The sequence below is a fragment of the Pelobates fuscus genome, chromosome 6 (assembly GCF_036172605.1).
Source record: "Pelobates fuscus isolate aPelFus1 chromosome 6, aPelFus1.pri, whole genome shotgun sequence".
Lineage (NCBI taxonomy): Eukaryota > Metazoa > Chordata > Amphibia > Anura > Pelobatidae > Pelobates > Pelobates fuscus.
Window position 1 is genome coordinate 235,448,432 of NC_086322.1, and position 14,061 is coordinate 235,462,492.

Below are 14,061 nucleotides of genomic sequence, written 5' to 3' on the forward strand. Positions count from 1 at the left end.
ATACATATTGATGGGCAGCTCATGAAAACCCTGCTTTGTAGAATGTAGAATTCAGAAGGTGTATAAGATAAAGTATGTAGGCATTGAAGAATCCTGCAGAATATGCATTATACATACTGCAGGGCAACCCTTTCCATGCGTTTTCATAAATATGACAAAGGTACAAGTGTCCCTGAAAACATGGTGGATCTGGTAACCCTACAGTAGGATAGTCAGTAGCACAAATATTGAATTTTCTCATAAACAGGATAGATCTAGATAGTATTCTTCAACCGTCAGACTGTCTATGTAAGCTTGTACACTTCCTCTCACATATTTTAAAAGATTTACACATGTGACTGGTGTCTTGCTCAGATTAGTATGGTTTGCTATTCTTTCCCCTTATCTTCTTTACTACTTCAAATCCAATCATTAAAGTTGTATTTCCCATCCTCTTAGGAAATAAGGCCTTTTGAATCTTTAACGCAATGTCACTCTATACATTTCCTTGGGCTTCTTAATCTTCCTGGGGTGTAAAAGGTTCACTTCATGAGTTTTTCATTTTCTGAACTTTCTCTTCTGTGGACAAAGGTCCAACTACTCTCTTTTGTATACATCTGGCCTTTCTTCTGAAAACAAGTGTGCCCTACCTGACCAATTCCCCCTCTTTCATTGCAAGGACCAACTGGACAGTTTTTAAGACTTTCTTGAACTTACCAAACTTCAAAACCTAATCTGCTATCCCAGTATTTCTGCCCACTAAGCCAGATAAAGGACTTGGACATGACAAAGAGAATTGTACATAGCTATATTAAAATAACAGCTTTGGTTTTTAATTATGTTTTACTGTATCAGCATATTGAAGCATATTGGTATACCTGGTGGAGTTTTGGAGCCTGCTTTTGCTGTCAAACCTCGTGCCTGGATAATTTCAACTTCAAGTTGTCCATTTCTTTCTAGCAAACCAACTTCAACGTCCCCTATAAAAAAAAAAAGAAGCAAATCAAAAAATAAATGTAATTAACTACAGTAAAGTTTCCCAAAGCAACAGTTATCAGATTAATCAATATCAATTAAGTGCATTAAGTGGCAAAACATTTAGAGCGATGCCAGTACAATACTATATATAAGTAAACCACACACCAGAGGCTTAAGAGACACTGTTGTCATCATAACTGCACAGTGACTGGAGTCCCTGTCACTGCTTTTCACTCAGCATGAAACCAGTTTTAGCGTTTTTTAAGCTAAACAAGAGTTACCAGCAAATCATCCCCTATATGCTGCTTGGGCTAATGAGGAAGCATTAGCCTTCACAGTAATGGGTGATTGTGATTGGCTGAGATTGTCAGTGACCACATTCAGTCAATCACAGTGTCTTTGCAGGCATGAATCGGTATGGGAAGGAAGTGTGTAATCTCTGCCTTAGCCAAACCTGCAGTGGGGCAGGTCTATTCAAAGCCAGTGACCCTCATTCAGTGTTAAACTGCTCAAAAATGGTTTAACAGTGACCGGAGGGACAGTGCCAGTGCACTCTGGGCACTATAACCAATCCAATTAGATAAAATGGTTATAGTGCTTACAGTGTCCCTTTAACCCCTTAAGACCGCAGCCAAATGTACAAGTTGTGATCCAAAAAAAATTAAACAAAACCTGGCATTTGCGCTATATGTCTGTCCAACCATAATTCACCTCTTTCATATTAAATGCACCCACACTTATTATATATCATTTTATTCAGGGGAAACAGGGCTTTCAAAATATTTAGGTATGGAACATAATTTAATATGAAAAAAATATAAAAAAAATGGGAGAAAATAAGATTTTTTTTAATTGTTTTAGTTCTGCGTGACATTTTAACTGTGAATGTCAAAATACTGTTTGCTTTTACTGCAATACAATACACATATTTGTATTCAGCGGTGTCTCACGTGTAAAACAGTACCCCCTATGTACAGGTTTTATGGTGTTTTGGGAAGTTACAGGGTCAAATATAGCGTGTTACATATTTCAGTTTTTTCACATTGAAATTCGCCAGATTGGTTACGTTGCCTTTGAGACCATATGGTAACCCAGGAATAAGAATTACCCCCATGATGGCATACCATTTGCAAAAGTAGACAACTCAAGGTATTGCAAATGGAGTATGTCCAGTCTTTTTTAGTAGCCACTTGGTCACAAACACTGGCCAAAGTTAGTGTTAATATTTGAAAATGCAAAAAACGAATTTGAATGCAAATTTTGGCCAGTGTTTGTGACTAAGTGGCTACTAAAAAAAACTGAACATACCCTATTTGCAATACCCTGGGTTGTCTACTATTGCAAATGGTATGCCATCATGGGGATAATTTTCATTCCTGGGCTACCATACGGTCTCAAAGGCAACCTGGTGAATTTTAATGTGAAAAAACTGAAACGCAAACCTTATATTTGACTCTGTAACTTTTGAAAACACCATAAAACCTGTACATGAGGGGTACTGTTATACTCAGGAGACTTCGCTGAACACAAATATTAGTGTTTCAAAACAGTAAAATGTATCACAACAATTATATCGTCAGTATAAGTGCCATTTGTGTGTGAAAAATGCAAAAAATGTCACTGTCACTGACGATATCGTCATTGTAATGTATTTTACTGTTTTGAAACACTAATATTTGTGTTCAGCGAAGTCTTCAGAGTAAAACAGTACCCCCCATGTACAGGTTTTATGGTGTCTTGGAAAGTTACAGGGTTAAATATAATGCGAGAAAATGTAATTCCCTGAACTTTCGGCCTGGGTTGTCAAGCAGGTCCTGCAAATTGTAATTAATAAAATGACCTAATTATGTAAAATTATTACATAAATATATACGTAGAATTATTATATATATGTGTGTATATATATATATATATATATATATATATATATGTATATATGTGTGTATATATATATGTGTGTATATATATGTATATAATTGTTTTTATTATTTTTATTTATATATAGGTATATATTTAGTGATATATACGCATATACTTATGTATATAGATATATATATATTATTTTGTTCTACATGTATTTTGATATCAATATATATATATTAATTTTAAAATACAGTTAGAACGAAATTACGCATGTTTATATATTTTTAATCTATTTATTTTTTATTATTTTTTTAATTTTATTTTTTAACATATTTATATATTTTTTTTATTATATATAAATATATATATAATGAAAATGTATGTATGTATATTTATGTGTATATGTGTATATGTGTATATATATACTTAGATCATATATATAATAAATATATATATGATCTAAGTATATATAATCTTATTTTTACACTGTTTTAACATTTTATTTTTATTTTTCAGACAGCAGGGGGAGTACCTGTCATTACAGGCACTCCCCCTGCTGGCATTGACATGGACGGCTATACCGTCCATGTGATCGCGGGGTCCTCGCAAGGACCTCGCGATCACATGGCCCTGGGGGGCCGAAGAGGACAGAGGGGGACTCTCTGGGCTCTCAGGTAAGTCCCCCATACCGCGATCGCCGGCGACCAGGTAAGTACAAAAGATCGCAGGACGTTCTATGCCGTCCTGCGGCGTTTAGAGCCACCAAAATAAGGACGGCATAGAACGTCCTGCGGTCTTAAGGGGTTAAAGTTTGTAAAACAAGAACATGAATATATCATGCCTACATGCTTTTGTCTAAAACTAGTTAACTGGGGTTGCCAATGTTATATCTATATTTTTTTTAAGCAGATAACATTTTATTTATGCAATGAACACAATGGCTTGTGTGGTGTATCAAAGAAGACTAAGTGTCTGCATTACGTGATCAGAATACAGAAGCAACATTTATACCTCCAATTACATCACCACAATGTGTTTGTAAGTGTCTTTAATCAAACTATTTCAGTTTCTAACTTTTAACTTTATTTCAACATATCTCACTTATTATATTTTTCCAAAAGTGAGCTGATCTGTACATCTGTGACACAAGGATCTAAAAGTTTATTCTTATGTTAAAAACACAAAAACACTATAGGACTCAAAGACTTCTTCTACAAATGTATAGGCTGTTGTGTTATTTGACGATGTCATAAGTGATGCACAGGTGCCTGTTGAAGTGTTTGATCACTTTCAGACCAATACAAATAAGCAGAGTAGCAACAAATCTTGATTACTTCTAGGACAGCTGTCACAAGGTGAGGCCACAAGGCTAAAAATCCCAAACAATACCAAGAAGAGACCGAGGTCTAGATTTACTATTTTTATAAGCTTTTGAAAGTATTTAGTATTTTGAAATAAACTTCTGAAATAATGAAAAAAAAAAAATTATATATAAAAAATAATAATACATATAAAAAAAAACGGGAACGGAGCTTGACAGCCACGCTAGTCAGGCACCATCTTGAACAGCAGCGAAAGAGTTTTTGGCAGAAAAATAGTCACTGACTGATATTGATATGAAATCTGTCTTCAGAAGGTTTTAGCTGCCAATTGATGCCTTTTTGTACCAAACAGCCATTTAGCGGCACCAGAAGAAGAGGGGCCCTATGGTGGCCTGAAGTCACGTGCAGCACAAGCCTCACTTGTGGAGTTTGAGGACTATCTCCCATCATAGCTGATGCTTGATAACTTGCCTACACACCAATCATTGTTTGGTGCTCACAGAAATCTGCGGCAGGTTCCCATGCGGACTTCCAAGATATTTGGACTATATTACAATATTACCCTCTGCAGTGGTCAGGGGCGGACTGAGAACCCTCAGGGCCCCCGGGCAAAATAAATCAAGGGCCCCCTTACAGGTCCCACCCATACTCCGCAGCAAGCGCCACCCATGTCCCGCCTCCATGCACCGCCTCCAGCCACACCCTACACAATCTTTAGACACAAGGAACAAAAGTGCAATAATCCCTTCAAGGCCCCAGTAGAGACTACAATTGAGGGCTAATGGGCCATGGAGGGGGGTCTTTCTAGCAGAAGCTATATCAGTGTCCTTTAGAGAGTGTGTTAGAAAGAATACCCTCCAGGCCCTATTAGAGACTACAATGGAGTCTAATAGGCTTGGAAGGGGGTCTTTCTAACAGAGGCCATCTCAGTGTCCCTGCTGGAAACAGTCGCCTCCATGCCCCAGTAGAGACTACAATTGAGGGCTAATGGGCCATGGAGGGGGGGAGCATTCTAGCAGAGGCTATCTCAGTGTCCTTTAGAGAGTGTGTTAGAAAGAATTTCCTCCAGGTCCCATTAGAGACTACAATGGAGTCTAATGGGGCCTGGAGGGGGGTCTCTCCAACACTCTGGTTCCTATTCACAATATAGCAACACAACATAGCTCGCAGATACCTAGGCCAAGTTGGCTCCTCTTACCTTAATTACTGTTGCTGGCTGGCAGTCTGTGGGCTTGCTGGAAGGCTGTGGGCTTACTGGCTGCGGCTGGTAGGCTGTGGGCTTGCTGGCAGGCTGTGGGCTTGCTGGCTACTGCCGGCAGGCTGTGGGCTTGCTGGCTGCGGCTGGCAGGCTGTGGCTTGCTGGATGTGGCTTGCTGGCTGGCAGGCTGTGGCTTGCTAGCTTTAAGCCTAACTGGTGGCCTGTGGGCTGGCTGGCTGGCTGGCTATTGGCCAGCCTGTGGGCTGGCTATTGGCCAGCCTGTGGGCTGGCTGGCCGGCTGGCCGGCCTGTGGGCTGGCTGGCTTGCTGGCTACTGGGGCACTCGTGGATTATTTAAAGAAATAATCCATGCACAATAACCACTACTGCTCTGTGTAGTCGTTATGGTGCCAGGAGGGCCGGGCCCCCCTCCTAGAGTAAGTAGTCAAACCGTTTAAGAACAGTTTAACAACTTACCTGGGGTCTGCTGGGATATGAGGCTGTAGTAGGGTATAGGAGCAGTGGTGCAATGTGTAAGGGGTGCAGTGTGTGTGAGGGGGTGTAGTGTGTGAATGTGTAGGGTGTGTGGGGCAATGTGTGTACGAGGGGGCTGTGTATGTGTGTGGCAATGTTAGTATGGGGGGCTGTGTGTGTATGGGTGGGCAGTGTATGTGTGTGTGTGAGGCAATGTGTGTAAATGTGTATGGTCTGTGTGGGGGCAGTGTGTGTGTATGGGGGGCAGTGTGTGAATGTGTATGGTGTGTGGGGGCAGTGTGTTTATTGGGCTAGAGTTCACTCTCACCACTGCGACCACCAGGAATACCTGGTGGTCACAGTGTTGAGAGTGAACTCTAGCCCGTAGCTCCAGGGCTAGAGTTTACTCTCGCAAGAGCCGTAACGTTGCCGTGGTAACCGCGGCAACGATCTGTGCTCGCGCAAGAAGGACCCAGAGGAGCTGCAGGCTGAGCTCCCGGGTCCTCTCTTCCTCCCTCCCCTGCCGGCTGCCCGCACGGTGCCTGCGGACAGGGAAGGGGGCAATTGCCCTCCTCTTACTCCCCCCTCCCCCTCTTCTTACCACCTTCTTACTCCCCCCCTCCCTTCTTACTCCCCCCCCTCTTCTTACTCCCCTCCCCCTCTTCTTACTCCCCTCACCCTCTTTTACCCCCTCCCCCTCTTTTTACCCTCCCTCTCTTCTTACCCCCTCCCTCTCTTCTTAACCCCCCTCCCTCCTCTTACCCCCCTCCCTCTCTTCTTACCCCCCTCTCTTCTTACCCCCCTCCCTCTCCCTTCTTACCCCCTCCCTCTCTCTTTTTACCCCCCTCCCTCTCTCTTTTTACCCCCTCTTTCTTTTAACCCCCTCTCTCTTTTAACCCCCCTCTCTCTTTTAAACCCCCCTCTCTTTTAACCCCCCTCTCTCTTTTAACCCCCTCTCTCTTTTAACCCCCCTCCCTCTCTCTTTTAACCCCCCCTCCCTCTCTCTTTTAACCCCCCCTCCCTCTCTCTTTTAACCCCCCTCCTTCTCTCTTTTAACCCCCACTCCCTCTCTCTTTTACCCCCCTCCCTCTCTCTTTTAACCCCCCCTCTCTCTTTTAACCCCCCTCCCTCTCTCTTATAACCCCCCCTCCCTCTCTCTTTTAACCCCCCCCCCTCTCTTTTAACCCCCCTCCCTCTCTCTTTTAACCCCCCCTCCCTCTCTCTTTTAACCCCCCCTCTCTCTTTTACCCCCCCTCCCTCTCTCTTTTAACCCCCCTCCCTTTCTCTTTTAACCCCCCCTCCCTTTCTCTTTTAACCCCCCCTCCCTCTCTCTTTTAACCCCCCTCTCTCTTAACCCCCCCTCCCTCTCTCTTTTAACCCCCCCTCCCTCTCTCTTTTACCCCCCCTCCCTCTCTCTTTTACCCCCTCCCTCTCTCTTTTAACCCCCCTCCCTCTCTCTTTAACCCCCCCTCCCTCTCTCTTTTAACCCCCCCTCCCTCTCTCTTTTAACCCCCACCCTCCCTCTCTCTTTTTACCCCCTCCCCTGTAGCGTGGCCGAACGGCTTTCCGGTCCGCGGTGCCCGGCCGGAGTAATAGGAAGGTGCACACTGTGCACCTTCCTGTCAGTCCGGCCGGGTACAGGAAACAGAAACTTCTGTTCCGCGCGGAACAGAAGTTTCTGTTTCCTGTACCCGGCCGGACTGACAGGAAGGTGCACAGTGTGCACCTTCCTATCACTCCGGCCGGGCACAGCGGACCGGAAAGCCGCTCGGCCACGCTACAGGGGAGGGGAGGTGAGGTGACAAGCTGCAGCCGCCTGAGCGCTCTTAGGAGAGCGCTCAGGCGGCTGCAGCATTTAAAGGGGCGGCCGGGCCCCGATGGCGGGCCCCCCTCCCGGCCGGGCCCTCGGACCACGTCCGAAGTGCCCGACCGGTCAGTCCGCCCCTGGCAGTGGTATCACATCTCTCTTCTTCTGAGGAAGGTTCAGTAGACACACTGTCTAAACTACCTACCACTCTGGCAAGGGAACACCTTGAAAGGGACACACCTGCAGCCAAAGGAGACATCCAAAACCTGCTCTCTGTTATAACGTCACTATTTGCTGTGGTCTTTGCTCTGATTACAACAGAGGTACAAGCTACAAAGGCCAGAGTCCAAACAGCTGAAGATGATGCACAAATGCTGCAACAAGAGATGACTAAGCTTCAGGAATCACAATCCCACCTTCATACACAGCAACAGGAGTTGGCCCTTTGTTGCATATCAGACACTGTGGTGAGAATTTTTAAGGATACTGGTCGCTTGCATTTTATCGCCCAAGCAGGCCAAAATCTTGGACCTTAGATGGTTCGTATTGTATAAATAAATCATCCATGGCACCTGCATCTGCCTCTACTTATGTAATTTTCTGCTATCAGTCCTTGACTGACAAGAGACGTTTGATGTTTGCCCTTCAGGGTTAAACACCATTTACTTTCGAGCCCCATCAACTCTCCTTTTTTTATTATCTAATTTGGTCCACTTTGAAATGGATGAAATCCATGAACCTGCCTACTCTACAACTCAGTAACACCTGACTGCCTTATTGTTGGCCAGCTCCAAGAGCGCTGACTGTTTACAAGAGCAAGACATTCCACATGTTTACTTCTGTGGCAGAAGCGACAATGTTTCTTGCTATGTTCACTTCTCCATCCTCTGCCATCCTGTTCCTGGGACCCCCCAAAATGTGGTATCCTTCATCCCAAGGCAGGGACAGAACACTGGTTTAAGGCTGCAATATTTCTCTGCCTACAGGCCTCCTCTATATTTGTCTCATTATGTTTTTTAATTTACCAGTTATTAATGTTTATTTTAGGCAGCTACTATAATGCTGTATCTATGTTTCAATGGCCTCTTCCAGGCTTGGTAGTTTGTTTGTTTTTACATTACAAGTATACACATGCTTAGTATGGTTTAACTTAGTCTCATAATGTCATGCTAATCTGAGACATATTCTCTAACCACATCTGTCATATTTTGGAGTTTATTGACAACAACAAAAAATCTGCATATCAAAAAATCTAAACAATTTCAAAATATTAACAAAAATTATTTGTAATACTAAATCATTTTAAAAGTGTATCCAAAAATATTAATCACTTAAAATGCTTATTTAAATATATAATAAATTGAGGTCTATGTTGGCATTCCAAATACATTTATTGTTTAATGTGCTGAGATATATGTGAGAATAAATACTAGCTAGCTAAACTAAACCTTGATCAGTAGAGAAGCAGAGAAAGAGCTGATGAAACAATATCAAATAAGTGACTGAAGAAGTGATAACTTGGGCTCTCAGCAGATGTTAACTTAACTTCTTCTCTAAACTCACGTGCAGAACTTGTGTGGAGGTATTGGATACATCTAGTTTGGCATAGCATGGAGTATCTCACACATTGACAATTTTCTTCTCATTTTATTATTTGATCAAGTGCTTTATTACTATGGCAAAGGACACTTTTACCCATGGTTGGACTGGCCTACCGGGATACCGGGAAATTTCCAGGTGGGCCGTCGGCACCTGGGGCTGGGCAGACAGCTCGCTGACCTGCGGCCGCTGGGGGAGCTGGCTGTTCTGGCTCTGCTCCCCCACCCTCACGCGCTACTTAATAAGACCGGGGCCGGAATATGATGTCATATTCTGGCCCCAGTCTCATTAAGCTGCACGCTGGGGAGCAGAGCAGTGACAGCACAGCTCCCCCAGCATCCGCCAGAAGAGTCAGCTCTACCAGCGGCCGCCAGTAGAGCCAGCTCCCCTGCGGCCACCATCAGAGCTCCCCCTGCGGCCGCCAGCACAGACAGCTGTCTGCACACAGGTAGCAATTATGTTTGTCAGTGTGAGTGTATGTGTGTGTGTCTATGTCATGGTGTGTGTGTGTGTGTGTCTGTCTGTGTCACAGTGTTTGTGTGTCTGTGTCACGGTCTGTCTGTGTCATGGTGTGTGTGTCAAGGTGTGTGTGTGTGTGTGTCTGTCATGGTATGTGTCTGACTGTGTCATGCTGTGTGTGTCTGTCTGTCATGGTGTGTGTGTGTGTTTGTGTCTGTCATGGTGTGTGTGTGTCTGTCAAGGTATGTCTGTGTGTTTTTTAAAAAAGTGTTTTTACTCACTTTTTTACCCCACGTTGTGCTGGTCTCCCCTCGACTGGCCCTGCCTCTATGGCTGAGATCATCAAGCCAATCCGCACTGACACAGGAAGCACCTCTAGTGACCGTCTGAGTGTCTGTCACTAGGATGCAATGTAAACACTGCCTTTTTCTGAAAAGTCAGTGTTTACATTGAAAAATCTGCAGGGACAGGCTATAGACACCAGAACCACTACATTAAGCTGTGTGTGTGTGTGTGTGTGTGCACCTGCTAGTGAGTGGGCTTGTGTTTTTATGTCAATGAACTTATGTATATCAGTGAGATTGTTTGTCTATGAGGCTGTGTATCAATGCGCTTGTGTGTGTCAGTGAGATTGTCTGTGTCTGCATGAGAGTATGCTTACTGTATAATTAAACATTTTACTCTGAAAGGAGCTATATTTTATATTAGAAAAAGCAATATATATTTGATATATATATATATATATATATATATATATATATATTACTCAATCATCTGGGGTGGCAAGACATAGCCTTACATATTACATGCGACAATATATGGCGCAATGACTTATGGGTCTGGCAAAGATTTTTTTTTTCCAGGGTTGCTTTGTACCCCTAGTCCGGCCCTGCTTTTACCGTGCCACAGATAACAAATATGCATGCCTCCCATGTTGTCCATTAGTTTAGAGACTTTCTGTTTATGTATAAATCTAGCAATCTTCTTGAATACTCTTCATGTATGTACTGTTTAAACAGCAGTCCTTTACAGTTATTGTTGGGAGGAGTCATCTGGCGCTCTCCCTCCCCCATAATGTAACTGGTCAGACCGTTTGCTTATAGTATAACTTCTTAACAGGGGTCCACTGCAAGCTCCCAGCAGCCTAGAAGCTCTCTGCCTGAGCTAGTCACACTAAGCCAAGTGGTGCATGGTAGGTATTAACTCAGGAGAAATAATGGAAGTTCCTAGGCAGAGCTTCTGTCTCTTAGGCGGAAGAGGAAAGGCTGAGATCATTGTCCTTGTGGACCCCAGGTAAGAAGACAAATAGTTCTTAAACTGTTGTCTCCTTACAGGGCACTCTTGTCACCCTAAGCACAACAACACTCTGTAGTGGCTATTGTGTTGGGAGTGTTGATTTAATGTCATTAATGCTGTCTAAAAACCAGGAAGTCTATACTTTGTTATGTTTAATACTTTGGTTCTTAGGCTCTTAACATTATTAGCAGCCATCTGTTTTGCTCACTTATACTAATGCAAATTTTTAATCTGAATGTGTTGTATCCTTAATAAAGATATTTTTTAAAAAGTGCTACCATATCTTTAAGCAAAATAAATGTGATGCTTAAACGGTGTTGACACCAAATGCATCATATGTAAAAGTCCAATGTGATCTGGTGAGATGTTCTCCCATTTTCAGGACAAAGCCTGTTTGCAGCCCTTCTCTATGGTAAGTCCTTATTGTATTTTTAAGTAAGCCTTCCATTTTAGTTTTCATAAGTACTGTACTGTACTGTTACAGTATTAGATTACTGGACACGGCCTTGCCAAAACATAGTTACCAGTATGATACGTAACGTCCATCACAACTGTTTCTGGTTCTATATTCCTTATGGTCTGAAATCTGGAATAATAAAGTTACTTACCCATCGATGTTGTTGCTAACGTCTGGCGACCAACAAATTGAGCTGGACCCATCCCAGACAAGAAGTTACCAAACTGGCCATCAGATGCGAGACACATTCCACTGTAGTTTAGGCTAGAAATGACAAAATAAATATGGTTATTTGCAACAAATCAACATTTTACAGTAATTAAATTAACATTTGACCACAGTTCCTGCGTAGCTAATAAGAACTTATATTGATGTATTTTCAAACTCAAGTGGTCATTATTGTATGTGAGGGATATACCGTACATTGATTTAATTGCTTCAATTTGTACTTAGTCTATGGTTTTAATATTGTTATAACAATATCAACATGGTTTGAATGTATCATTCATTTTTTTTTACCTAACACACAGTTTGTTTCCATTCCTCCCAACATTGTGATGCTAAATATGTGATGTGAGGCGCAAAGGGAACACACAATTTTTAAGCCAGCCAGCTAGATAAGTAAATAAGCTAAATACGCAAGTACTTGACGTCCTTGGGGAATATTTGATGTGTTCCACAATACAGCGGTACAAGGAGCTAAATGCAAATTGTCTGAAGCACATAAGGATTTTAAAGGCTCTGACCTGCATAGATTTTATTTTACTGCACGGTTTGCTGTACGAGATCTGTCTGGAAAGTATCCAGCCATGTAATATGAAAAATAGAGACATTTAAGATACAAGAAACATTGTACATAGGACAATAATGCCTCAGTTCCTTTTAAAGTAGGCACCTTAGGACCTCACAGAGTTCTCCCAGCATCTCTTCCACTGTTCAAAACACTCTGCAAAATCCTTTGTTGAAATTGCCATCAGCTGACTTGTCGTCTTTTACCTGAATCTCATCGACAGTCTAAAATCTCTTCCCTTTCAAAGGTGATTTAAGTTTTAGGAAAAGTCAAAAGTGGCAGGGTGCCAAATCTGCACTGTTGGGGGCTGAGTCAACTGTGTGATTTTATTTGCGCTGCACTCATTGCATGGTCCCTGAAAGACTTCTCAATCATCCGAATAGCTTCTGTGGAGGAATGATCAAGCTTAAGATAGAATTTGATGCAGATTTGTTACTCTACTCGCTTAGTCATTGTGAATACGACGGCCACACAGTACACATGCTCACTCAACGGGATCTAGCGCACCCACTGACCAGTACAGTGAAGTTGTCATTGTTCAAGCAGGCACATTCCAGTCCACTCTCCTTGGCTGCCAGGTAACATCAATGTCGCGCAAATCGTTTTCGTTATATTAACTATGGCTGGATACTTTCCGGATAGACTTTGTATATTAGTATAGAAAATATATAGGATAAGCAAATGTTTGTAAACTGCTTAATAATAACAATATATTATAGAACCCCATAATCAGATCTCAGATCTTACATTAAGTACAGATAACAGATTAAATCATTGTTAGTTGAAATTGTGCTAGAAATGCTCACAGTCCAGGATTAGTAAATATACCTACGGTGATATTTTGGCTTGCATCTGAGAAGAACGGCAGATTTTTTTAACCCTATTCACTGAAATGCATGGTAATCTCTGATAGCTGTGCTGGAAGTCAACATTTTTATCAAATAAAATCATGTTAAAGCATTTTTTTTAAATACAATTTGGGTTTAAACATGTTTCTGAGTGGGTGAGCTGAATTTAGAAAGGGCTTATTATGGTTTAAAATCCTGTAGAGCAGGGGTGACCATACTTTTTAGCATCATGATCTACTTTTTTAATGAACAGCTAAACGAGATCTACCTACTAAAAAAAACACATTTTTTTTTTACAAATGAAATACATTAAATTCTTTATTGTGACTGCTGCATGTATCTTCGTATTGAATTAATTTAATAAAATAAAAAATTTAAAACCCCTGCTCTGACAATACAAAACCCCTGTCACCCCTCTACAAAACCCCTGCAACCTCATGGAACAAAACCCCTGTCCCACCTTCGTTAAACCCCTGTCACGACCTTGACAAAACCCCTGTCACTACTCTACAAAACCATTGTCACCCCTTCTACAAAGCCCCTGTCATTTCGGCCTCAATTCTCTACCGCCGTAGTGCTGCCCGCACCCAGAGCGGATTATTCCGCTATGAGGAATGACTGACGGAAAATGGAGCACGTCAATGTCGGTGTGGTGTTGTGCACCTTCCCACTCCTGCACAGGATAAAATAGTGCTTCCCGGCCTTGAGTCGCAGCACTTGCACCATGTCTAATTAAAAAGCAGGCAGCGAACTACCAGCATCACCTTTGCGATCAATGTATTGGGCACCCCTGCTGTAGTGCATGGACACTGATGTCAATAATGCAATTAATCCCTATAATGAATGATGAATAATGTATAGTTTACCTCCATGCAGTTCATGCATTCTAATCTTTGGCAGAACCAGTCTACGGTGAAGCAGTTGAAGCCTGCTGTCTGTGACTGCACTGCCCATTAATCTCAGGCAGCATGTGTATGACCAGTACTGCACCA

General features: G+C 42.4%; 1 protein-coding gene across 1 annotated transcript in view; it reads right to left on the bottom strand.

Moving 5' to 3' along the window:
* Window positions 1–14,061, bottom strand: part of RIMS4 (regulating synaptic membrane exocytosis 4) — a 312,102-nt gene that overhangs the window by 27,005 nt on the left and 271,036 nt on the right. Inside the window, exons 4-5 of the mRNA XM_063425847.1 lie at window positions 11,583–11,695; window positions 858–959 (exon numbers count right to left, since the gene is read on the bottom strand). Coding sequence (XP_063281917.1) covers window positions 858–959; window positions 11,583–11,695 — 215 coding nt within the window. The remainder of the gene's footprint in view (window positions 1–857; window positions 960–11,582; window positions 11,696–14,061) is intronic.